The following is a 26,150-nucleotide window of genomic DNA, read 5'->3' as shown; positions in this document are numbered from 1 at the left end:
AAATGTATAGGGACACTTTTTTGTCTGTGGGTGGGGTCTTATAATTAGGGGATGGGTCATTCATTTGTAGGCATGTCATAGTGGGGATGGCCGTGGTTTAAACGTAATATTGGGTATGGCTTAAAGGGGGCGTGGTTCAAATGGGATGTTGTTTGAGTCTAAGATGAACGATGGATGGAGGGAGAAAGAAGGAAAGAAAGAGGGATGGAGGGACGGCAGGCTCAGATCATACACCACAATAGAAATATGTGTATTCCAGAAAGTTTAGCAATCAGCAGATAAAAATACTCCAAACACCTGGTGTTAGCGCTTCAATCTTCCCGGCACCATGGTTGTTATGGTGTCAGGAAGATTGAAGCCCATTATTTCTATTATTACATTGTAATATAAAATGTAATAGTTCAACTCACCATAATGCAGAATCAGTGGGAGTCCCTCCTTCCATCAGGCACCCCCAGCAGAGTCCCTCCTTCCATCAGGCACCCCCAGCAGAGTCCCTCCTTCCATCAGCTGCCCCAGCAGAGTCCCTCCTTCCATCAGACGCCCCAGCAGAGTCGCTCCTTCCATCAGGCGCCCCAAGCAGAGTCCCTCTTTCCATCAGGCGCCCCCAGCAGAGTCCCTCCTTCCATCAGGTGCCCCCAGCAGAGTCCCTCCTTACATCAGCCGCCCCCAGCAGAGTCTCTCCTTCCATCAGGCGCCCCAGCAGAGTCGCTCCTTCCATCAGGCGCCCCCAGCAGAGTCGCTCCTTCCATCAGGCGCCCCCAGCAGAGCCACTCCTTCCATCAGGCGCCCCCAGCAGAGTCACTCCTTCCATCAGGCGCCCCCAGCAGAGTCACTCCTTCCATCAACCGCCCCCAGCAGAGTCCCACCTTCCATCAGGCGCCCCCAGAGGGGAGTCCCACCTTACATCGGAAATCCCACCTTACATCAGGCGTTCCCAGAGGGGAGGCCCTCCTTACATCGGGTGCCCCCAAAGGGGAGTCCCACCTTACATTGGAAATCCCACCTTACATCAGGCTTCCCCAGAGGGGAGTCCCACCTTACATCAGGCGTCCCCAGAGTGGAATCCCACCTTACATCAGGCGTCCCCAGAGGGGAGTCCCACCTTACATCAGGCGTCCTCAGAGGGGAGTCCCACCTTACATCAGGCGTCCCCAGAGTGGAGTCCCACCTTACATCAGGTGTCCCCAGATCGGAGTCCCTCCTTACAGGCCACACCCCAGTAGCGACGCTCTGGCGATTTGCCATTTACAGAAGACCAGCTCATGGAGGTGGAAGGTAAGAACCAAGAGGCGGAGCTTGGGTTCCGCCTCTTGTTTCTTCTTCACGATAGCTGGTCTTCTGTAGAATGGTGGCCAGCGGAAACAATTCAGTGGTGGCAAAAAAAAAGAAAATTGGGAAAACAGCGATTTCCTGGGACATTTCCTGGGAAACTGTAAGACTGGGACAAAGGTCTAAATACCGGGAATGTCCTGGGAAATTTGGGACAGTTGGCAATGGCAAGTATGTATTTCACATTTCTTATCTACAAATCTGAAACCAGTTAAAAAACCAAACAAACCCAACAGAGAAAAAAGGGAATTTCTGATCTGGCAGGTCAAAAGAGTCCCGGGACCTCAAAAATGTACAAAACAGTCCAAGCTAAATGTGTTCCCCCCTGACATCCACATCCTATTATTGCATGACCAATACCATCCCAATAATTCTTACTTTTATTTCCCAAAGTTATTAGGTTACGAGGAGACATGTATAGATTGCCTGTGGCTAATTATAGCTCAGTGGGGTTTAGTACACGCCCCACACTATATAAGGGTCGCCAGCATGGCGGCCTTGTGTAGTATGTTGGCGTGCAGGGAAAGAGCAAAATAGGCAGGGACAGTGTCTTTTTGCTTGGGAACCTAGAGCTGTTACAGTGGGTGTTGTGTGCCTCCTGCACAGTAAACACCTGAAGCTACCCTTTATTACCAGTGTTCTGTTTCTGTAATACAGGCATCTGCAGCTGTTAGAGTGGGTGTTGTGTGCCTCCAGCACAATATACCCCTGAAGATACCCCTTATTGCTGGTGTTGTTCTGTTTCTGTAATACAGGCATCTGCAGCAGTTAAAGTGAGTGTCGTAAGCCTCCTGCACAGTATACACCTGAAGCTATCTTTTATTACTGGTGTTCTGTTTCTGTAATACAGGCATCTGCAGCTGTTAGAGTGGGTGTTGTGTGCCTCCTGCACAGTATACACCTGAAGATACCCCTTATTGCTGGTGTTGTTCTCTTTCTGTAACACAGGCAGGCAGCTGCAGTAATTACAGTCAGTGTACTGTGTCATCTGTTCAGTGTGCACCTAAAGCTACCCCAATTGCTGGTTTTCCCATCTCCCTGCAGGTCATTACTATGTCTGGAAGGCCAACAAGGAGAGGCAGACAGTCACGAGCCAATAAAAGAGGGCAAGCAGGCTCTGTGTCAGAGACAACAGTGCTGGTCATGGACGTGGTGCATTGTCATCAGCACGGGGTCATGGGACACACTTGTCCTTATTTTTGGCAGCTGGACGTGTTGAGCCGCATCATGCCAAAGACTTGGTAGAGTGGATGACCAAGCCCTCCTCATCCTCTCTCACACAGGCTCAGGGTACTTGCAAAGCAGCTGCCAACGCGTCCTCTTCCCTCGTCTCAATGTCATCAGTCAATCCTTCCCTAGAGCCACCATGTCCTCCTGAGTAGTGATGGATGAACTTCCGACGGGACGTTTCGGGAACCGCGAACACGGCCAAAAGTTTGCAAACCGCAAAGTTTTCGGCGGGCCCCATTGACTTTAATGGCAGGCGAACCTTAATTACCTACAGGTCATATTTTTAGCCACAAAATACTTACTAGATGTGCACACATAGTCCCACCACATGGACACTGACATAACAAATGTATTAAGTGAATCTGGGATCGACAACGACAAGCATTCTTTTTTTATCTGTGAAATTTTGACAATTCAGGAGCGCATGAAGGCCATGGAGGAGAGGAAAGGTCAGGGCAGGCTATGAAGAAGTGCAGGAGATGATCACCAGCACAGTTTGGTGTTTGGAGCAAGGACAGTCTGCAAATCACTAGCTACTAGGTCCGCAAAGGTCCTTTTAAGGACTGGTATAGGTGTACAATATATAGGGTTGTGGTGCACTGCTGTGCTGCTGATTGCTTCTCGATTCTGCAGCTGTCTTTTATCAATCAGCAGCACAACAGTGCACCACAACCCTATATATTGTACACCTATACCAGTCCTTAAAAGGACCTTTGTGGACCTAGTAGCTAGTGATTTGCAGACTGTCCCTCAGTCCCTACACTGACAAAAGACAGCTGCAGAATCAGTCAGCAGTGCACTCAGCAATCACCAGCACCCTATATACTGTACACCTATACCAGTCCTTAAAAGGACCTTTATGGACCTAATAGTAATAGCTAGTGATTAAAGTGACTGTTCCTGCTCCACACAGCATCCTGTCCCTACACTGACAAAAGACAGCTGCAGAATCAGTCAGCAGTACACTCAGCAATCACCAGCACAGCAGTGCACCAGAACCCTATATACTGTACACCTATACCAGTCCTTAAAAGAACTTTTGTGGACCTAATAGCTAGCGATTTGCGTCACTACAGTCTCTCCCTGCTCCACACAGCAACCTTTCTCTACACTGACTGACAAAAGACAGAATGTATAATGGCCGCCAGATCAGGTCTATTTATAAGGTAGGGGGAATGTCCAATTGTCCATGTGCTGAAATGTCTCAATTGGCTGTCCTGTACCCCATGATGGATGTGTCATCATGGGTCCAAGTTCTTTCACAATGTAAACGCATATCTCCGCGGGGCGAACATCGGCAGAAGTCCGCCGGTTTGGCGAATCGCGAACGCGCAAAATTTGCCGCGAACCGCAAGGCCATCTCTACTCCTGAGGAGTCTCCCGAACTGTTTGAGTACATGTGTTGGGTACATGCTCCAGGAGGATGCTCAGCGTTTTGAAGGCTCTGATGATGCTACCCAGCTAGAGGAATCCAGTAGCGTGTGTGCAGATAGAGGGGATGCTCAAGAAGGACAGCAATCTGGCAGTCATGTTCCCACCAGCTGCAGCATACTGCCAGGTTTGCTTCAGTGGGGGGTCACTGACTCCATGTGGGTGCCTGATAGGAGAGAGGAGGAGGATGCCCCTCTCCAATGAGGCAGGATGCCCTCCGGGGGCCAGCTTAAGGGCAGCACACCGACTGAATCACACCGCAGAGCTCTGCCTGTGCAGGGCGCTGCCTCTGCGCGTTATTACAAAAGTTCTTTGGTGTGGGCCTTTTTTGAGACGAGTGCATCAGATCGCACCGCTCCGATTTGCACTATGTCTCTCAAGCGTATCTCGCATGGCCAAAACATCAGCTGCTTGGGCACCACATGCTTTACCAGACATATGTTGACCTGCCATGCAGCTCGTTGGCAAGCGTACCTTAAAGACCCACACCAAAGAACAAAGCGGACCTCTCCTTGCTCCTCATCAGCTGGGATCTCCAACCCCACTAGACCTTCAGTCCTCTCTGAAACCTGCACTGAGAGGAATGAAGGTGTAGAATTAGGTGTGTCACAGCCAAGTACTTGTGGGCACTCTGCTAGCAGTATACCGACATCCAATTGTAGCAGGCAAATTTCCCTGCCCCAGCTGCTGGACTGTCGAAAGAAGTTCACTCCCAGCCATCCACATACCCAGCGGTTGAATGCTGCCTTTTCAGTTGGTAGACTCGGCCCCCTTCCGTGAGTTTTTGCAATGTGCGGATCCTCAGTGGCAGGTTCCCAAACGCCACTTTTTCTCACGGAAGGGGATTCCGGCTCTCTACCGGCATGTGGAAGTGGTAAGGTGCATATTACTGCTGACTCATGGTCCAGTAGGCATGGACAGGGACGTTACCTGACTTTCACAGCCCATTGGGTCACTCTTCTGGCAGCTGGGACTGGGAGATTACAAACTCCTGGTCCTGGACAACGTGTTGCTGAGGCTTCAGTCAGTCACAGAAGGAGCGGTGGAGAAGGTGGCTATCTGACCGATGCGTTCAGAATTTTTTTTAGTCCGCAGTCCCAAGGTATGATTGGTTCCAGCAACCATCGCCAGCGTCTGATTTACATGGTGCAGGAATACCTAGGGGCAAGGTCAGACTTGGACACCTTTCCCACCGAAAATCCTCTGGCTTACTGGGTCTTAAGGATGGATCACTGGCCAGAGCTTGCACAGTATGCAATTGAGCTACTGGCCCATCCTGCATCCAGCGTTCTTTTGGAAACGCACATTCAGTGCTGCTGGAGGCTTTGTGACTGATCACAGGGTGCGCCTGTCCACCGACTCGGTTGATCGACTGACCTTCATAAAGATGAATCAGTCTTGGATCACCACCAGCTACCAAGCACCTGAAGCTGATGTAACCAAATTTTTTTTTTTAAATGTCACATCCCTTCAAGACTGCCTATGCTGATGCTGAGTGACTGTCCTGTTATGTTGACTGACTATCCTCTTCCTCCTCAATGATCCTGCTGATAGCTTGGAAGAACATTTTTGGTTCTGGGTGACGCCACCATTGGCTAAGGCCCAATTTTTCAGCCCCTGTTTAACAGGGGCGTGTAATTACAATTTTTGATGCAATGCTTTGCAGCAGGGCTCATTCCTGCACTCCAACTAGAGTATCTGGGAGAGGTTGTAGTGACGTGGCACTGGCACCAGTGCCTAAGGCCCAATTTTTCAGCCCCCGTTTAACAGGGGCATGTAATTACAATTTTGATGCAATGCTTTGCAGCAGGGCTCATTCCTGCACTCCAACTAGAGAATCTGGGAGAGGTTGCAGTGTCGTGGCACCAGCACCAGTGCCTAAGGCCCAATTTTTCAGCACCTGTTTAACAGGTGCATGTAATTACAATTCCTGATATAATATTTCACAGCAGGGCCTGTTCTTGCGCCCGCCGAGAGTAACTGTGAGGTCTTACAGTGTTGTGGCACCAGCACCACCACCACAACCCCCAAAGGCCCAATTTTTCTACTACTGTTCAACAATGGCATGTAATTACAATTCTTGATATAATAGTTCACAGTAGGACGCTCCGGTGCCCACCAAGAGTCACTTTGAGGGCTTACAGTGTTAACTTGTGGCAACACCAACACCTAAGGGCCAAATTTCTGCAGAGCATATAGGGCAGGCCCCAACTTTCAAACATCCAACTTACAAACGTCTCCTATTTGCAAACGGAAGGAGACAACAGGAAGTGAAATGAAAAAAAAAAAAAAAATTATACAGGGGTTATAACTCTTCCCTATGTTTTCGAAAAAGCTTAAAAATAGATTTTTTTGACTGGAACTACACTTTAAAAATGTACCAGTTCAAAATTACAAACAGATTCTACTTAACACAACAAACCTACACAGTCCCTGTCTTGTTTGCACTGCCTGTATACTGCTGTTGTGAGTATATAGGGCCTGGGGGCCCCACGCCTTTCCTTTTTTTAATTTGGGTACGGGGTTCCCCTTAATATCCGTACAAGACCAAAATGGGCAGGGGGGGCTACCCATGCCATTTTTCTCAATGATTTTCATCCGTATTGCCGGAACCAGACATTACATTAAAACCGCAAACCAGGGTCCTCAAACCCTTTTTAGGACAATATCTTGCATATTAGCCTTTAAAATTAGCACTTTTGATTTTGAACGTTTGAGTCTCATAGACTTTAATTGGGTTCTAAAGTTCATAAGAATTTCCGGTCTGTTCGAAGGTTCTGGTGCGAACCGAACCGGGGGGGGGGGGGGTGTTTGGCTCATCCCTACTATACACTGTTCTTGAATCAGGTGTTTCTAAGCTTGTCTGTATATCTATATGGTTAGAGTATTAGGCTCCAGGGCAAGAGGGTCAACAGCCTTCTGACAAGATCAGGGTTGGTTAGTGAACTCTTGTGGGCTTCTGGTGGGCAAGGACAGCTCCCTGCCAGTGTGTGGAACATCTATGTTTTTCCAGCCACGGAGTGGTCAAAAGTTGGCTTAACTGGCTCAACTGCCATCATAGGGGAATTTTTGGGTCCCAGTGCCCTATATCTCTAACTCCTCCAATATCTTCAATGGCAGGTGTTTAGGATGCTTATCTTAGAAGTCTCAGTAGAGAAGGGTCACTTTTGCCTCAGTATCCAGAAGGGCTTTGATGTAGATTCCTTCTACTTGGATGGACACAATAGGAGAAGGTCCCATGAGCTTGGCCGGGAACTTGCAGGAAGTGGCAACCTTAGCCTGTCCTGTGGCCTGGATTCATGCCCCCTTCTTGTCGGGCTTTGGGTTTTGTTTGCGTTTTGGTCGAGTTCCAGAGGACTGAGATGTGCCAACTTCTCCTTGACCGGGCATTTTATGTTGACGAGGGCAAATTATTTGGCTATTCCGGAACAGCAGTAGGGGTCCTCTGTGACAGTTTGGGCTTCCGCTGTGGCTTCCTTGCATCTCTGCCCTTTGAGTCAAATGCTTTAGATGGGCACTCGTTTGACTCCTTCACCATGTGTATCAGTGCAACCTCGTACCCAGACCCTATTCAGTGAGGATAGTCTGTAGTGATGCTTCGGCCACTGGATCCTGCATGGGGCTCTCACAATGCCATTCATTAAAACTTTTTGAGTTAGCTGCAGGATGTTCTACAAGTCCAGGGCGATGGTCCATCGCTATAGATCCCAAACTCCTTCAGGGGTTTGCCCACTGCGATGGGGGAAGCTTGGACTTGATATATAGTCCACCATCATGAACAGGTAAGGCAGGCTCATCCTGTACCATTGTCCATTACTATATACATGGGGTGTTCTTGGAATGTATTCCCTTTTTAATTCTGCTGCTAAAATGTAACCACTCAGAGCTCAATCTCAGGTAGGTGGTCAGGTGTTAAACCACACCACTGGTCAAATACTTTAATGCCACTTCCAACTTGAGCCCATATAAGGTACTCAGGTGGTTCCTCCCACCTTTTCGCCACCATGATTCATTGCAGGATGATCTACACCTGGGTTACAATGTTCTCCTTGCAGACATGCTTACTCCATCTTCTCCACCGTACTCCCACTGGTGAATACCCCCCACATGTAGCTACGGTGGAGACCAGGAGAAAGGAAGCCAATTATAAATCACAGGAGAACATTTCCTGTGCAGAAGGTCATTTCAACTTTCAGTCTCAGAGTGATGATGTGTCCCTTGCATTGGAACAGGACCATCAATGTCAATATCAAACCCTCAATCCAAACATGAAAGGGGAAAAATAATTCACCCCCCACTCCGAACCATACCAGGCCACATGCTCTCATTCCCCATGACATCCATGGTTCCTAGACACCGAGGCGGCATCCTTAGGAACCAATGACATTGGAATGCTGTCATATACAGACTCAGTACAACTACTGCTTCTATATATAATTTTTGCATCCCATCAAACAGGGGTCCGAATAGGCTAATGTCCTGGCTTTCCTCCAAACAGCCATAGTTCAGTCCGAAACTAGGTTCAGACCCCTAGAAACATTTGGGGGAACCCTGGCTGGGAAAGCTTGGACTAGACAGTAATATATTTTTCTCCCCTCTTGGTGGGAGTGGAGATGATCCCATCTATAAGGATATACAGTACACACAGCACAAGGCCGTGTTCACACTACGAGACCTTTCTCGGGGCTGCAGTTCCTCTGAGCTCCACAAGGTGGTGATCTCCCTTTTAAACTAGACAGGAAGTCACTATATAACACAGGAAGTGACGTCAGGTACAGACAGGAAGTTCCAGGTGAGTCGGGAGGAATTAAAGGCAGCAGAGGTAATAAGATATTATTCTCTATTTACACCCAGTAATCTCCGTCATGTCCGTCCTCTTCCTCCATAGTCACTGTGATGTCTTTTATCTCCAGCAGATGATGATACACACATATATAGTGTGGAAACTTAGATTAACGGTCACGACTAGTTCCTATTCAGTGGATATTCCTATTCTCAGGATAGGAAATAGCTTGCTTAGTGTAACAGAGCTAGTACCCATCCTGCTAAAGGACCCTTTAGCCCCTAGTGGTCAGGACATGTATAGTGATAGGACAGGAACTATCCAACTCACAGTGAGAGAGCTAGTTCCTATCCAGATAAAGGACCTTTTTATCCATAGTGGTCAGGTCCTTTTAAAGGATAGGAACTAACCAACTTACAGTGAGAAATCGAGTTCCTATCCAGCCAAAGGACCCTTATACCTCCAGCTCCATGGATTCATAAAGAATCGTTCTTGCCAAACCAATCTATTAACCTTCTATGAAGAGGTGAGCTGCCATCTAGATAAAGGAAGGCCATAGACGTGGTGTATCTAGATAAAGGAAGGCCCGTAGACATGGTATATCTAGATATAGGAAGGCCCGTAGACGTGGTTTATCTGGATAAAGGAAGGCCCGTAGACGTGGTGTATCTAGATAAAGGAAGGCCCGTAGACGTGGTGTATCTGGATAAAGGAAGGCCCGTAGACGTGGTTTATCTGGATAAAGGAAGGCCCGTAGACGTGGTGTATCTAGATAAAGGAAGCCCGTAGACGTGGTGTATCTAGATAAAGGAAGGCCCGTAGACGTGGTGTATCTAGATAAAGGAAGGCCCGTAGACGTGGTGTATCTAGATAAAGGAAGGCCCGTAGACGTGGTGTATCTAGATAAAGGAAGGCCCGTAGACATGTTGTATCTAGATAAAGGAAGGCCCGTAGACGTGGTGTATCTAGATAAAGGAAGGCCCGTAGACGTGGTGTATCTAGATAAAGGAAGGCCCGTAGACGTGGTGTATCTAGATAAAGGAAGGCCCGTAGACGTGGTGTATCTAGATAAAGGAAGGCCCGTAGACATGTTGTATCTAGATAAAGGAAGGCCCGTAGACGTGGTGTATCTAGATAAAGGAAGGCCCGTAGACGTGGTGTATCTAGATAAAGGAAGGCCCGTAGACGTGGTGTATCTGGATAAAGGAAGGCCCGTAGACGTGGTGTATCTAGATAAAGGAAGGCCCGTAGACGTGGTGTATCTAGATAAAGGAAGGCCTGTAGACGTGGTGTATCTAAAGGAAGGCCCGTAGACGTGGTGTATCTGGATAAAGGAAGGTCCATAGACGTAGTGTATCTAGACAAAGGAAGGCCCGTAGACGTGGTGTATTTGGATTTTGCAAAAGCATTTTACACAGTTCCCTATAAACGTTTACTGTACAAAATAAGGTCCGTTGGCATGGATCATAGGGTGAGTACATGGATTGAAAACTGACTACAAGGGTGAGTTCAGGGGGTGGTGATAAATGGGGAGTACTCGGACTAATAGCCTCTGCCCAATAGCAGCAAGTAGGTGAAGCTGAATTGAATCGTACAAGGCCGAGCAGAGCGTATTATATTGTCACCCATTTGCTATTTCAAGCTAGTCCAAATTAAATATAGTTCTTAAATGAAAAACAACTCTCCTATTTCCCCCCTTCTCCTCCCCATCCGCATCCTCATCCTATTTTTATGTGACCAATACCATCCAAATAATTCTTACTTTCATTTCCCAAAGTTATCCATCTACAGGGAGATCTGTATAGATCAATTGACGGCACCAATGAGGATGAAGGAGGACCGGAGTCACGTGACTGAGAGGAGGATACTAAACCTCACCCTGGAGATCATCTACCTGCTGACCGGACAGGTGAGGAGGATTCTGGGAGGTCACATGACATCACTCTTATCTCTATTAATAAAACACAGACCTGACCGGAGAGGTGAGGAGGATTCTGGGATTCTAACATGATGTTCCTATTGGTTCCTCAAAACAGAGATTTCCTCTGGTGAAGTCAGGTGATCATATGACCATCACAGTGCCTCCATGTGACTCTCTAAAACCTGAGAGACACAACATGGAGAAGATTCTAGATGTCACCAAGAAGATGATGGACCTGCTGACAGGAGAGGTGAGGAGGATTCTGGGAATTCTGGGACATTATCCAGTAACAGACAAGGGATGTGTCTGGATGGTGACTGTATCATTGTGTGTGTCAGGTTCCTATAAGGTGTCAGGATGTCACTGTCTATTTCTCCATGGAGGAGTGGGAGTATTTAGAAGGACACAAGGATCTCTACAAGGACGTCATGATGGACAATCAGCCGCCCCTCACATCACCGGGTAAGAGGAGACTTTATTGTAAAGGAGAGAGCAGTACGGAGGCTCCACCTCGATCCCCCATCATCTGATAAACACATAGAAACAATGTATTCAGTCATAACTGCTAGAAAATTACTAATGCCCCGTACACGTGATCAGACTATCCGGCGGACTTGGCCTCTGGTCCGCCGCATAATTCGCCCGTGTGTGGGCTTCGGCGGACTTTTTTTCCCCCCAAAATTTTTTTACTCAAAATTGTCTGCCGGACAATCCACCTGTCTGTGCGCTAGTCTGCCGGACTTTTGAAATAAACGGACTTGCCCGCACAAGGAGAAAAGTCCGTTCATTTTGAACGTGGCTCCAGGTGAACAGGACTAGCAAAGGAGGTCAAGGTCGCCGCCTTCATTGGCAAGATGAAGCCCCATCGCTGGCCCCATCACCTGGTATGGACTTAAAGGGGAAGCCCTAGGCTGAAAAAACGGCGTGGGGACCATATCAGACCCTTATCCGAGCGCCCCCCCCCTCCTGAGCCGTACCAGGCCGCGTGCCCTTAACATGGGAGGGCGGTGGCCCGGTCTTCTGTCGCCGCCGCCTTCTCTTCTTCTTCCTTGAGATGTTGACTGGACGCTCTCTCTGGCCGCAATGACAGGGACACGTTGTGTGGCGACTCACCAGGTCCCGGAGGATGCTGGGACTGAGACATCATAAGGGGGCGGGGGTCACCATGTGACATCACCTGGTGACCCCGCCCCTTGTCCCTATATAAGTCGCCGCACAACGCGTCTCTGTCATTGCGGCCAGAGAGAGCGTCTAGTCAACATCTCAAGGAAGAAGAAGAGAAGGCTGCGGCGGCGACAGAAGACCGGACCACCGCCCGCAGACCTCGACAACCAACAGCCAGGGTTGTCAGGAAGAGGCCCTTGTCCTCATCAACATGGGGACAAGGTGCTTTGGGGTGGGGGGCCACAGGGCCTTTCCCAAAGTACCCCCCCATGTTGAGGGCACGCGGCCTGGCACAGCTCAGGAGGGGGGGGGGGGCGCTTGCTCGTCCCCACCCCCCTTTCCTGACAGGCCAGGCTACGTGCTCGGATAAGGGTCTGATATGGACTTTGGGGGGGACCCCCACGCTGTTTTTTCGGTGTAGGGCTTTCCCTTTAAGTCCATACCAGGTGCCCCGTCACCACCGTCAATCTCGCCGATGGAGGCGGTGACATTGACTTCCTGCGCTAGTCCCGTCCACCTGGAGCCACATTCAAAATGAATGGACTTTACCCCTTGTGCGGGCAAGTCCGTTCATTTCAAAAGTCCGGCGGACTCCCGCCATAGTCTGGCGGATTGTCCGCCGGAAAAGTCCGGTCATGTGTGCGCAGGTCTGCTCGTTCGGAAAGTCCAGCGGACCTCTGCTGCAAGAGATAGGATAGAAACACCAAACATATATTTTTTTTAAGCTGAGGCCCTAAAGAATAAAATGGTGGGTGTTGCCATTTTTGTGTCACAAGGACAGTGGTTTGCACAGTGGTTTTTCTAAATTTATTGAATTTTAGTGCAGAAAAACACAGTGATAATGAAGGAGAAGTCCATCACCCAATGATGGTGGTCTTCAAGATCAGTCTTCATCTTGGTTGCTCTCCCCCCATCCTCACTCTCTGACCTCTGGTGGGGCTCAGCCCCGCTGTTATTCATGACTAAATCATGGACTAAATAAGGAAGTGCAGGACTTCTTGTGTTGGGAAGATGGCAATGAGTGATAGAGGGGGAGGGGACACTCGTCCTATAATCCCCTCTTCACTGTAACTCCTATAGAAGACAGTTCTCATTGTTTCCTCACTCTCTGACTAAGGTCCATGAATAAAGAAATGATCTGGTAGGAGATCAGAGGACCCATTTACTAGTTACCTTGAGGGGGGAATTGTAAGATCCTCAGAGACAAAGCTGCCTGATGTGGGCGGAGTCCTGGTTTAGGGGAACCAATCAGCTCATGTCTAGTAATAATCTTTGTATTTCTATTTTATTAGATGGACGGGAGATGAGGAAAACCTCAGAGGATTGTCTCACTTTGTCTCCAGACTGTAAAGTTGAAGATGAGGACATCACACAGTATAGTCCAGGAGAAAACCCGACTACCTCAAATGTCCATCCGGCACCACACAGTGTAGATGGACCATCGTATTCCTCTTATCCTGAGGAACCTCAGACTGTGCGGGACGGTGCCGGACCATCGTATTCCTCTTATCCTGAGGAACCTCAGACTGTGCGGGATGGTGCCGGACCATCGTATTCCTCTTATCCCGAGGAACCTCAGACTGTGCGGGACGGTGCCGGACCATCGTATTCCTCTTATTCCGAGGAACCTCAGACTGTGCGGGACGGTGCCGGACCATCGTATTCCTCTTATCCTGAGGAACCTCAGACTGTGCGGGACGGTGCCGGACCATCGTATTCCTCTTATCCCGAGGAACCTCAGACTGTGCGGGACGGTGCCGGACCATCGTATTCCTCTTATCCTGAGGAACCTCAGACTGTGAGGGACGGTGCCGTCCTAAAAGATAAGAGGTTTTCCTGTACTAAGTGTGGGAAGTGTTTCCGTTTTAAATCCCGTCTTAATGTGCATAAAAGATCTCACACAGGGGAGAAATCATATCCCTGCTCTGAATGCGGGAAGTGTTTCCTTTTTGTATCAAAACTTAATGAGCATAAAAGATCTCACACAGGAGAGAAACCATATTCCTGCCCTGAGTGCCGGAAGCGTTTCAGATTTCAATCCAGTCTTTATGAACATAAAAGATCTCACACAGGTGAGAAATCACATTCCTGTCCTGAGTGCGGTAAACGTTTTAATTTTAAATCCAGACTTATTGTGCATATAAGAGCTCACACAGGGGAGAACCCATATTCCTGTTCTGAGTGCGGGAAGTGTTTCAGATTTCGATTCAGTCTTTATGAACATATAAGATCTCACACAGGTGAGAAGCCATATACCTGCCCTGAGTGTGGGAAGTGTTTCAGATTTCAGTCAAATTTTTATGAACATATAAAATCTCACACAGTCAAGAAGCCATATTCCTGTTCTGAGTGTGGAGAAGTATGTTTAACGGAGTCCCAGCTTTCCACACATCTGAGATCTCACAAGATTCAGACTGTGCGGGACGGTGCCGGACCATCGTATTCCTCTTATCCTGAGGAACCTCAGACTGTGCGGGACGGTGCCGGACCATCGTATTCCTCTTATCCCGAGGAACCTCAGACTGTGCGGGACGGTGCCGGACCATCGTATTCCTCTTATCCTGAAGAACCTCAGACTGTGAGGGATGGTGCCGGTGCCGTCCTTCCAACATATAAGAGGTTTTCCTGCCCTGAGTGCGGGAAGTGTTTCAGTGCTAAATCCACCCTTAATGAGCATAAAAAATCTCACACAGGTGAGAAACCATATTCATGTTCTGAGTGCGGAAAATGTTTTGTAAAAAAATCACAACTTGTCATACATCAGAGATGTCACACGGGGGAAAAGCCCTATTCCTGCTCTGACTGCGGGAAATGTTTTTCACAGAAGTCCAGTCTTTACAAACATCAGAGAATGCACATGGTTGAGAAGCCGTATTCCTGTCCTGAGTGCGGGAAATGTTTCTCAGTGAAGTCACAACTTTGCAGACATCAGACATTGCACAGGGGGGAGAATGCGTATTCCTGTCCTGAGTGCGGGAAATGCTTTTCAAGCAAGTCACATCTTTACAGACATCAGAGACTGCACGCGGGGGAGAAGCTGTTCTCTTGTCCCGAGTGCGGGAAATGTTTTTCACAGAAGTCACATCTTTGCAGACATCAGAGGTTGCACACGGGGGAGAAACCGTATTCCTGTCCTGAGTGCGGGAAATGTTTTTCAGATAAGTCGAATCTCGACGCACACCAGATGTCGCACACGGGTGAGAAGCCGTATTCATGTTCTGAGTGCAGGAAATGTTTTTCACGGAAGGTCAATCTTTACAAACATCAGAGATCTCACACGGGGGGAAGCCGTATCCCTGCCCCGAGTGAGGGAAATGTTCCTCAATGAAGTCCTGTCTTCCTGTACATCGGGGGTCCCGCACAACCGTCGAGGTGTAACGCTGTATCCAAAATACACACAAATAAAGCTTTCTTTTGGTGGTATATTTGGTGGTATATTTTGGTGGTATATACCATTGGGGTTTGTTATAATTTTGTTATAATTTTCTAAATAAACAAAAAAAGCCTAAAAAAAAATATAAAAATAAATAAAAATAAAAAATAAAATAAAAAATTATATATATATATATATATATATATATATATATATATATATATATATATATATATATATATATATATATATTGTGGCAGCATGCAGGTAAAGTCACCTGGTTGTATCCAGGATGGGAAATATGTGTGCCCCAGATTCAGGCTTTATGCAGACTTGTACAACTAGAGGGGAAGAGTTAATGAGCCCAGCTGAAGTAAGTGGGCTCATTAAGACCTCTACAAAAAAAACCAGCATGCTTAGGGAGATGCTCCATCCTGGAACCAGTTTTGTGTGTATAGACTGGGGAGTGTGATACCTGTTCTGTGCAGTGAGTTAACGCCTGTGTGGCAAACCTCTACAACAGAGACAGGGACTGGTTCAGCACAAGGCTGCACTCAGTTGTTAGACAGGGAATCTAAGTGTGTAGTTAGAGGTCAAGCTGACCAGGATTTATTTTCGTGTTTTATTTTTGTTTGGCTGTTGTACGTTTCAATGCATGGAGCATAAATAAACCGCATCTTTTGTTTTTTTTTTGCACTTACAATGCTGTCTGCTGTGCCTGATTTTGTGTTGTGAACCCATCCAGGGGGTCACACACACCCGCTGCCGAGCTAACCCCTCACAGTTGGTGGAGAATTTTGGCAGTTTTTTTTAATTTTTTTTTTGTTAAGGCCAGCATGGAGGAGATACTGAAGACAGCTGGCTCTAGCAAATGCAAATCAGCAGCAAACAAATGCGGGTTTACAAAAGAGCCTTGCAGCCCAGCAGCAGACAAATGCAACTTTGCAGCAGAGTCTGGAAGCTCAGCAACAAGCCCAGCAGCGATCTGAAGCCCGCTTCATAGACCTGTTGCAGAAGCAAGAGCAGAGTTTTCAACGGCAAATAGAGACATTAATACAGCAACGTCCGCAGACCAATGAAGCAAGTGGTTACAATAATATCGCATCCTTTGGTGTGAGCCGTTTACTGACAAAAATGACTGGAGAGGATGATCCGGAGGTGTTTTTGACCACATTTGAAAGGACTGCTGAAAGGGAAAAGTGGCCTAAGGAGCCATGGGCTGGACTGGTGGCCCCTCTGCTAACTGGGGAATCGCAGAAAGCTTATTATGACCTAGAGCCTGATCAAGCAAAAGACTATGTGGTGCTAAAAACAGAAATATTGGCACGGCTGGGTGTCACCCTGGCCGTCCGGGCTCAGCGTGTGCATAATTGGACTTTTCAGGTTGGAAAACCCCCCAGGTCTCAAATGTATGATCTCATTCACCTGAGCAGGAAGTGGCTCCAGCCAGAGACTTTGACCGCACCAAACATTGTGGAACGTGTTGTCATGGATCGTTTCCTGAGAGCTCTTCCTACTGCCATCCAAAAATGGGTAAGCCATGGAGACCCAGAAAATGCAGATAAACTTGTGGATCTGGTTGAGAGGTACTTGGCTACAGAGAACCTGACCATCTCTTCCAGGGACTCACAGACTTTCTACCCTAAGACCAGATCATCCCCAGTGGCGGGTAAGATGACTCCAAGGGGTGAGGGTGGAGAGAGTGAGAGGGTGGGAGTTCTACCTAAGGTCTGGCGGGAGCAGCCCGGGAAGCCTATCCTGCAAGTGGCAGCGGAAAAGATTATTTGCTACCGCTGCCGGCAAGAGGGACATATTGCAGCCAATTGCCCAGTTGTGGATGAGCCTATGCAATGTGACTTTATAAGGGAGAGACGTCAGTCTCTGTTTGCGACAGTTGCATGCACTGCCATTCGGGGACCTGAGAAACATTTATGTAAAATGTGTATTAATGGTAGAAATGTTGATGTGTTGCTGGATTCAGGTAGCCTGGTAACATTGATAAAAGCTGAATTAGTTACTACAAAGTTCTCTGGGAAGAACAGGGGGGGCTGTTATTTGTGTGCATGGGGACACCCGAGACTATCCTGTAACTTAGGTGTTTTTTGAGACCCCCAAAGGTAACCTCTCTCATCAGGTGGGGTTAGTGTCTCACTTACCACATGATGCTATTGTGGGAAGGGATTTTCCAAAATTCTGGGAACTCTGGGATTGTTCTGAGCCCCCCCACTGGTGCCCCTATAAACCGGGAAGATGACCAGAATTCCTCTGGGAGTGGTGAGGACTCTCCTGAATTTCCCTTGTCGGTATTGGCGGGGGAAACTCGAGAAACTAGGGAGGAGCCAACATCCTCAGATGAAAACATGCCGTCTGTGGAGTTTTCGGATCTTGAGGTTCACAGGGAAAATTTTGCCACAGAACAGTTAAAAGACCCCACCCTAATAAAGGCACGGGAAAATGTGGTGAAAATAGATGGCGAGTTAGTGAACCCAGATAAGACTTGCACTTATCCGTACTTCACTATGGAAAGGGACCTGCTGTATCGAGTGGCTCAAAGGGCAGAAGAAACCATTGAGCAACTTGTAGTGCCCAAACCTTACAGGAAGTTGGTGTTAGAATTGGCCCATGGGCACATTCTGGGAGGTCATCTGGGGACAGAGAAAACCAGAGAGAGGATATTGCAGAGATTCTATTGGCCTGGGGTCATGAAGGAAATAGAAAATTATTGTTCCTCCTGCCCTGTGTGTCAGAAGTCGGCACCTATGCCACATTTCCGTAACCCGCTGGTACCTCTTCCTATCATTGAGGTCCCCTTTGAAAGGATCGCAATGGATTTGGTAGGTCCGATAATGAAGTCCGCCAGGGGGCATCAGTACATTTTGGTTATATTGGACTATGTCACCCGTTATCCGGAAGCAATTCCTCTCCGAAATACCTCGGCCAAAACCATAGCCAAAGAGCCATCTCTTGTTTTTAGCCGCGTGGGTATTTGTAAGGAACTGCTTACGGACCAAGGTACACCCTTTATGTCCCAGGTTATGAAAGAATTATGCAAGTTGTACAAAGTGACGCAATTGCGTACATCTGTGTATCACCCCCAAACAGATGGGTTGGTTGAAAGATTCAACAAAACCCTAAAAATAGGATTTTTATATACAGCTTACCTGTAAAATCCTTTTCTTGAGAGTACATCACGGGACACAGGAGCTTCATTACATAGTGGGTTATATAGGCACCTCTGGTGATTGGACACTGGTTGACCCAATTAAAGAGAATTCCTCCCCTATATAACCCCTCCCATCAGGGAGGCACCTCAGTTTTGTAGCAAAGCAATAAGAAACCACGTAAAACCCAAGAGGGGCGGGAGCCCTGTGTCCCGTGATGTACTCTCAAGAAAAGGATTTTACAGGTAAGCTGTATATAAAAATCCTATTTTCTTGATCATACATCACGGGACACAGGAGCTTCATTACATAGTGGGATGTCCCATAGCAATGCTCAGGTTGAGGGGAGGGAGACACAGATCATGAATCTAGACCGCCAGGGACCTGAGGACCTAAACTGCAGCCTGCAGTACACTGCGCCCAAAGGCGATATCCTCCTGCCCTCTGACATCCACCTGATAGAATCTGGTGAATGTGTGGACTGATGACCAAGTCGCAGCCTTACAGATCTGAGCCAGGGAGGCCTGGTGATGCACTGCCCAAGAAGCACTTACAGCCCTAGTAGAGTGCGCTCTCACCTGAAAAGGAGGAATCTTCCCCTTTAAGTCATAGGCCTGAGAAATAACCTGTCTGATCCACCTCGAAAGAGTGGACTTTGACGCTGCCTGACCCTTTTTAGGGCCTTCTGGCAGAATAAATAAACAGTCAGTCTTTCTTATCTGAGCAGTTGCCTGAAGATAAAGACTGATTGCTCTAACCACATCTAAAGTGTGTAAGGATTCTTCCTCTGTGGACTGAGGGTTTGGAAAAAAGGATGGTAGGATTACATCCTGATTCAGGTGAAAACCTGAAACTACCTTAGGTAGAAAGGACCTGTTGGGACGCATGACCACTCGGTCCTTATGGATAATTAAATAGGGCTCTTTACAGGAAAGAGCTGCCAATTCTGATACCCTTCTAGCCGTGGATATGGCTACTAGGAACACCAGCTTCTTTGTCAGGAGAGTTAAAGAAGCCAGATGCAGAGGTTCAAATGGTTGGGCTTCTAAGGCCGAGAGAACCAAATTCAGATCCCAAGGGCATACCGGAGGTTTGACTGGCGGTCTCATCCGCATAGCCCCCTGGATAAAAGCCCGTACTAGGGAATGTGATGCAAGCGATCTTTGAAAAAAGACCGATAGGGCCGAAATCTGCACCTTGATGGTGCTTATGGCCAAATTCATTTCAAGGCCTGACTGGAGAAAGGCCAAGATTCTGCTAATGACATACCTTCTAGGATGCCATCTCCTGGGTTCACACCAGGAAACATATGCCCTCCAGATCTTGTAATAGATACGCCTGGAGGCCGGTTTTCTGGCATTGACCAGAGTGGAGAGGACTGGCCCCGAAAGACCACGGCCTCTCAAAATGTGGGTCTCAGCAGCCAGACCGTCAAATTCAGACTGCGTAAAGCAGGGTGGTAAATTGGACCCTGTGAGAGCAGATCTGGCCGGAGAGGGAGGGTCCATGACCTGCCCACTGCCAACTTCATGATTTCTGCGAACCATGGTCGCCTGGGCCAAGCCGAGGCCACTAGAAGGACCGGCTTCGTCTCCCTCTTGACCCTTCCCAAGAACCTCGATAACAGCGGGTTCGGGGGGGAAGGCATAGATCAGATTGTACTGATCCCAGGGAACTGTCAGAGCATCTGACCCCTGAGCAAGTGCATCTCTTGTCCTTGACACAAAGTTGTCCAGTTTCCTGTTGAATCTGGACGCAAACAAATCCACGTCTGGAGTGCCCCACTTGTGACATATGTCTTGAAACACATCGGGGTGCAGAGCCCATTCTCCTGGGCACAACTGCTGGCGGCTGAGATAATCTGCCTGCCAATTCTCCACTCCTGGAATGAAGACTGCAGAGAGGCACGGAACATGCTCTTCTGCCCAGACAAGTATGCGATTCACCTCCTTTTGGGCCACCAGACTTCTGGTACCGCCCTGGTGATTGATGTAAGCCACTGCGGTGGCATTGTCGGACTGAATCCGAACTGGGAAACCTCGCAGTCTGTGAGACCACTCTCTGAGTGCCATGTAAATTGCCCGAATCTCCAAGACATTTATGGGCAGCAGACTTTCGGTCGCAGACCATTTTCCCTGCGAGCATGTTTCCTGCAACACGGCTCCCCAACCTGTCAGGCTGGCATCCGTGGTGACAATCTTCCATGAGAGGGGAAGAAAGGTTTTGCCTTTCAGCAAATTTTTGGTCTGTAACCACCAGACAAGACTTTTGCGTGCCCGAGGGGATAAACGCATAGGAAGATCCAGGGATTGGGGCTTCCTGTTCCAAATCGCAAGGATGCATCTTTGCAGGGGCCTTGAGTGGAACTGGGCAAATGGAACGGCCTCGAAAGAGGCGACCATCTTTCCCAACAGTCTCATGTACAACCGAATGGAGGAGAATCTTCTGCCCAGAATCAGGCGCACTAGATCTCCAATGGCCAAGGCCTTTGGCTTTGGAAGGAACACCCTGCCCTGAGCGGTGTCGATAATCAGACCCAGGTAATCCAACCTGGTGGTCGGTTGTAAAGACGACTTTTCTAGGTTTATAATCCAACCTAGGCGGCCCAGATGTTCTAGCGTTTTGGTGACGCTGCGACTTAGGCATGTTGCAGTTCTCTCTACGAGAAGCAAGTCGTCTAGGTAAGCCATGACGGCTATGCCCTGAACTCTTAAGATTGCTAAGAGAGGGTCTAGAATCTTCGTGAAGACTCGAGGGGCCGTGGCTAGGCCGAACGGCAGGACCACAAATTGAAAATGGCGCTGCTCTACCGCGAACCTCAGAAACTTCTGGTGTGCGGGAAATATTGGCACATGGAGATATGCGTCTTTGATATCTATTGATGCCATGAATTCTCCTCCTTGCAGGGAGGAGACCACAGTGCGTATTGACTGCATCCGGAAGGTCTGGATGTGTAGAAACCGGTTTAAGTCTCTCAGATCCAAGATAGGTCTGACACTTCCGTTTGGTTTTGGAACGGTGAAGAGATTCGAATAGAAACCTGAACCCTGATCTTTCGGGCTCACCTCTACTATCACACCTTGGGATAGTAATTGATCTAAGGCCAGAAATAGCGGTTTCTGCTTTATCGGATCCCTGGGGATCCTTGACCTTAGAAAACGGGAAGGTGGAATCTCCTGAAACTCTAGCCTGTAGCCTAGAGATACTGAAGAGATCACCCATTTGTCCTGAATCTCTACCCGCCAGGCGCCTGCAAACTGCAGGAGCCTTCCCCCCACTCGGCCGAGCGGGGGCGCCCCTTCACAAGGATGTCTTGGCGGACTGCTTGGCAGGCTTCCGCCCCCAAGTCTTTTTCTGTCCCTGGGCTCGGCCCTGAGGCTTTGCAGCCGAGGAGGGCTGAGAAGGCCGTCGCCACTGTTTAGAGCTCGACGCTTCGGGAGAAAGAGTACGCCTGAATGAAGGACGTTTACTCTTCTTGACTGGAAGGAGTGTAGATTTACCTCCCGAAATATTTTGGACGAATTTATCTAATTCCTCTCCAAACAACCGTTCCCCTTTAAACGGGAACCCAGTCAAATGCTTTTTGCATGACATTTCAGCAGCCCAATTTTTTAGCCATAGAGCCCTACGCATGTGTACCAACATGAGGGACAAACGTGATGCTTGTTGGACAGAATCCAAAATCGCATCAATTATGAAACATAAGATGTGAGGCATCTCTGCATATTTCTCTACTTCCTCATTAGGAAGGAGTTCAAACATCTGTTTAACCTGTTCCTTAAGGAACTGACACAACCCCACGGCTGCGACTGTAGGTTGCACCACAGCGCCGGCCATGGAAAAGGAGGCTTTTAACAAGGTTTCCAGCCTTTTGTCAGCTGGGTCCTTAAATACCTGCGCATTATCCAAAGGACAAGTTAGGTTTTTATTCACACAAGAGATAGCCGCATCCACAGATGGGGCCCCCCATTTCTTGGTGAAGCTTTCCTCCACGGGATAATACATAGAAAACCTCTTGGGAGGAGTAAACAGTTTATCGGGATGTCCCCAGTCCTTATACATCAAGTCAGCCATTAAAGGATGAATTGGGAAGGAACAAGCAGTCTGTGGAGCTTTCCTGACTCCCAGGGAAGAGACAGAGGATGTAGCGACTTCAGCAGCTGGCATTCTGAACGTGGTACGCACCAATTCAGTATAATACTGCACCTGCTTTCTGAGTGCCTGGGAGGAGGGGACTGACTCCTCATCCTCTGACTGATCCGACTGCTCATGATCCCTTTCCAAAGATAGGGATCTCTCCTCATTTTCAGAGCAGCTGTCTGAGAGAGGGATTTCAGCAGAGGGAGGGGATCTACCCCTTTTCTTGCTATCTTTTAGGGAAGCAGAAATAAAATTCATTATCCTCCCTTCAAAACTCTCCAATGAAGCCCTAAGGGAGTCCTCAGTGACATAGACCGGGGCTGCGACATTAGGAGAGGCTGCAAAGCCTGAAAGGGGCACTGACTCGTCTTGAGATGCAGGCTCCACTCTTGCAGAGGGGGATGGTAATCTGCATGCACCTTTAGAACCCCTGGACCCAGGCGGTGACCTGCCAGTGCTTTTGTTACCTGCCCCTGAAACCCTCTTACGAGGAGACATAGTACTGAGCTACAAAGCAGAGTTACTAGTGTAAAATGCAATCACTTTGTTGTGCTTAAAGTCTCACAATAAATCAATATAAGCTTAACTGCACAATATGATGCCGAGTAGGTGTCTTAAGGTTCGCCTGGATCCAATCCCACGGATGCTTACAGCCCACAGCTCCTGTGTCTCACCTTACAGTCCCCTGACGCTCTGGGCTTTTAAAAACGGCCGTTTTGGCGCCTGCATTGCAGTCTGGAGCACTTGATTGTGCACAGCTGGCAACCACACCCCCCCCTCTCCCTATTAGGCCGGGAGCGCGCCCGGCGCGCGTGCACGCGCCCGCGCGCGTGCACGAGGACCGCGGGATCCGGGGGGGGAAGGGGAACCCAAAAGGAGTGACCTGGGACCCCCCGATCTGCGTGGGACCCCTTTTTTATTTATATTGTGGCAGGGACTGCAAGGAAACGTGAATAGCTGGGAGAACCAGGCATTTCACTGAGCGTGTTTGTTTGAAAGGCATGTAAGTATGCATCAGGCTTGCTCTTACTCCCTGGAAACCAGGTAAGACATACAACTACTCAAAATGAAGAAATCCATTCATATATTAAATATATAGGATGACTTCCCATACCTGTTCCCCGCCGCAGGAATTGCTGATTTCAGACCAATTCCAGCCTTCACCCATCACGGCGGGTATTGTTAGCCAACCTTCAGGCGTATCTGGGAATCTTACGAAAAGATTCTCCTACCTGGGCCTTGTAAAAAACTCTGCCAGAAACTTACGGGCGCCCTGAGTAAACAGTACCCCAAGTCTGGTTGTCCCAGAGTCCAGTCTTCCAATGGAGAGGACTTACAGGCAAAACCTCGTGTCTTCGGCAGACGAGGCCCGGGTACCATACCATCTTGGGAGTCAATTATCGGCCCGAGGTATGGATCCGGTTTGTTGTAGCCCTTCGGCCCTCGCCGGGACCCGCATAGAGCTAAGTTTTACGTGACCATCGACCAGACACTGGCGAAAAAACTGAGGTGCCTCCCTGATGGGAGGGGTTATATAGGGGAGGAATTCTCTTTAATTGGGTCAACCAGTGTCCAATCACCAGAGGTGCCTATATAACCCACTATGTAATGAAGCTCCTGTGTCCCGTGATGTATGATCAAGAAACAAATGTTAAAGAAGGTGGTGGATAGAGATGGAAAGAATTGGGATTGTCTAATACCCTATCTGATGTTTGCCATTAGGGAGGTACCCCAATCCTCTACGGGTTTCTCACCCTTCGAGTTGCTCTATGGGAGACACCCAAGAGGGCTGCTGGATATCGCCAAGGAAACTTGGGAAAATGAGAGTTCTCCTCACAGGAGTGTGATTGAGCATGTCGCCCTGATGCAAGATAGAATTGCACAGGTAATGCCAATCGTAAAGGAACATTTGACCCAAGCACAGTTAGCACAGCAGAGAGTGTACAACCGTGGGGCCAAGACCCGTACTTTTTCCCCGGGGGATAGGGTCTTGGTGCTAGTCCCTACGGTTGAAAGCAAATTTCTGGCCAAATGGCAAGGTCCATATGAAGTAATTGAAAAAATTAGTGAGGTGAACTACAGGGTTAAACAGCCAGGAAGGCGAAAGCCGGAGCAGATCTATCACGTCAATCTGCTGAAAGCCTGGAGGGATAGGGAATCCCTAGTCGCAGAGACTTTGTCACAAGTACAGCCTGATTGCTTAGTTCCTGAGGTTGGAATAGCAGACACCTTATCGAAAGCCCAACAACAGGAGGTTAAAGAGTTTGTACTTCGTAACAAAGAGATTTTCTCTGAGCTTCCGGGACAAAGATCTGGCGTAGAGCATGACATTATCACCCCGCCGGGAGAAAGGGTAAAACTAAAACCTTATAGAATACCAGAGGCCCGACGGGAGGCAATACGTGGGGAGGTTCAAAGGATGCTGGAATTGCGTGTGATAGAGGAGACCCAGAGTGACTGGTCCAGTCCTATCGTACTAGTGTCCAAACCTGATGGGAGCTGGCGGTTTTGTAACGATTTTCGACAATTAAATAAAGTTACAAAATTTGACACCTACCCCATGCCGCGTATACATGAGTTGATTGACCGGCTGGGAACAGCCCGATATATGACAACTCTTGATCTCACCAAAGGGTATTGGCAAATTCCCCTGGCCGAGTCGGCCAAGGAGAAAACTGCGTTTGTAACCCCAGATGGGGCATTCCAATATAAGAGAATGCCGTTTGGGTTACAGAATACACCGGCAACATTCCAGCGGAAAATGGATAAGATTCTGAGGCCCCATCAGAAATATGCTGCAGCTTACTTGGATGATGTGATTATCCATAGCACAGACTGGGTCTCACATTTGCCAAAAGTACAAGCAGTCCTAGACTCTATCCGGGAAGCTGGGTTTACAGCCAATCCAAAGAAGTGTACCATTGGACAGGAGGAGGCCAAATATCTTGGGTACACTATTGGGAGGGGGGTGATAAAACCCCAAGTCAATAAAGTTGAGGCCATACAGAGTTGGCCATGTCCCAACAACAAGAAACAGGTACGAGCCTTTCTGGGAATCGCTGGCTATTATCGACGATTCATTCCCCATTTTGCTTCTCAGGCTGTGCCCCTCACCAACCTGACAAAAGGGAAAGAGTCTGTTATGGTTAAATGGTCCCCAGAGGCTGAAAAAGCATTTCAGTCCTTAAAAACAGCCTTATGTAGCCAGCCAGTGTTGTACTCACCAGACTTCTCTAAGGACTTTGTTGTACAAACTGATGCATCAGACGTTGGGTTAGGAGCAGTGTTATCCCAGGTCTGGAACGGGGAAGAGTCATTTACCTCAGCAGGAAGTTGAAGTCCCATGAGGTAAATTACTCCACGATTGAGAAGGAATGTTTAGCAGTGAAGTGGGCTCTAGATTCCCTTCGGTACTATCTGCTAGGTAGACACTTTGACCTGGTGACTGATCACGCTCCTTTACAGTGGATGGCTCAGAACAAGGAGACCAATAGAAGGGTAAATAGGTGGTTCCTGGCCCTACAAGAATTTAACTTTACAGTTAAGCATCGCCCTGGTGTTAAAATGGGGAATGTGGATGCTTTGTCTCGGATACATGCGTGTCTGACTGCTTGT

The 26,150-nt window shown here is 48.4% G+C and overlaps 2 protein-coding genes across 2 annotated transcripts in view; both read left to right on the top strand.

Moving 5' to 3' along the window:
* The first annotated feature begins 9,914 nt into the window (after positions 1 to 9,914).
* LOC143955491 (uncharacterized) overlaps positions 9,915 to 26,150 on the top strand; it is a 75,487-nt gene continuing 59,251 nt past the window's right edge. Inside the window, exons 1-4 of the mRNA XM_077465529.1 lie at positions 9,915 to 10,685; positions 10,813 to 10,947; positions 11,036 to 11,159; positions 13,154 to 15,186. Coding sequence (XP_077321655.1) covers positions 10,446 to 10,685; positions 10,813 to 10,947; positions 11,036 to 11,159; positions 13,154 to 15,186 — 2,532 coding nt within the window. The 5' untranslated portion in view covers positions 9,915 to 10,445. The remainder of the gene's footprint in view (positions 10,686 to 10,812; positions 10,948 to 11,035; positions 11,160 to 13,153; positions 15,187 to 26,150) is intronic.
* On the top strand, positions 15,189 to 18,353 carry LOC143955846 (uncharacterized). The gene has a single exon (XM_077465963.1). It carries the CDS (start codon positions 16,369 to 16,371, stop codon positions 17,338 to 17,340), a length of 972 nt encoding a protein of 323 aa, XP_077322089.1. The 5' UTR covers positions 15,189 to 16,368; the 3' UTR covers positions 17,341 to 18,353.

The sequence above is a fragment of the Lithobates pipiens genome, unplaced genomic scaffold (assembly GCF_037356315.1).
Source record: "Lithobates pipiens isolate NorthernLeopardFrog02 unplaced genomic scaffold, aLitPip1_a1.2 Scaffold_35, whole genome shotgun sequence".
Classification (NCBI taxonomy): Eukaryota; Metazoa; Chordata; class Amphibia; order Anura; family Ranidae; genus Lithobates; species Lithobates pipiens.
This window is presented reverse-complemented; position numbering and strand designations above follow the sequence as displayed.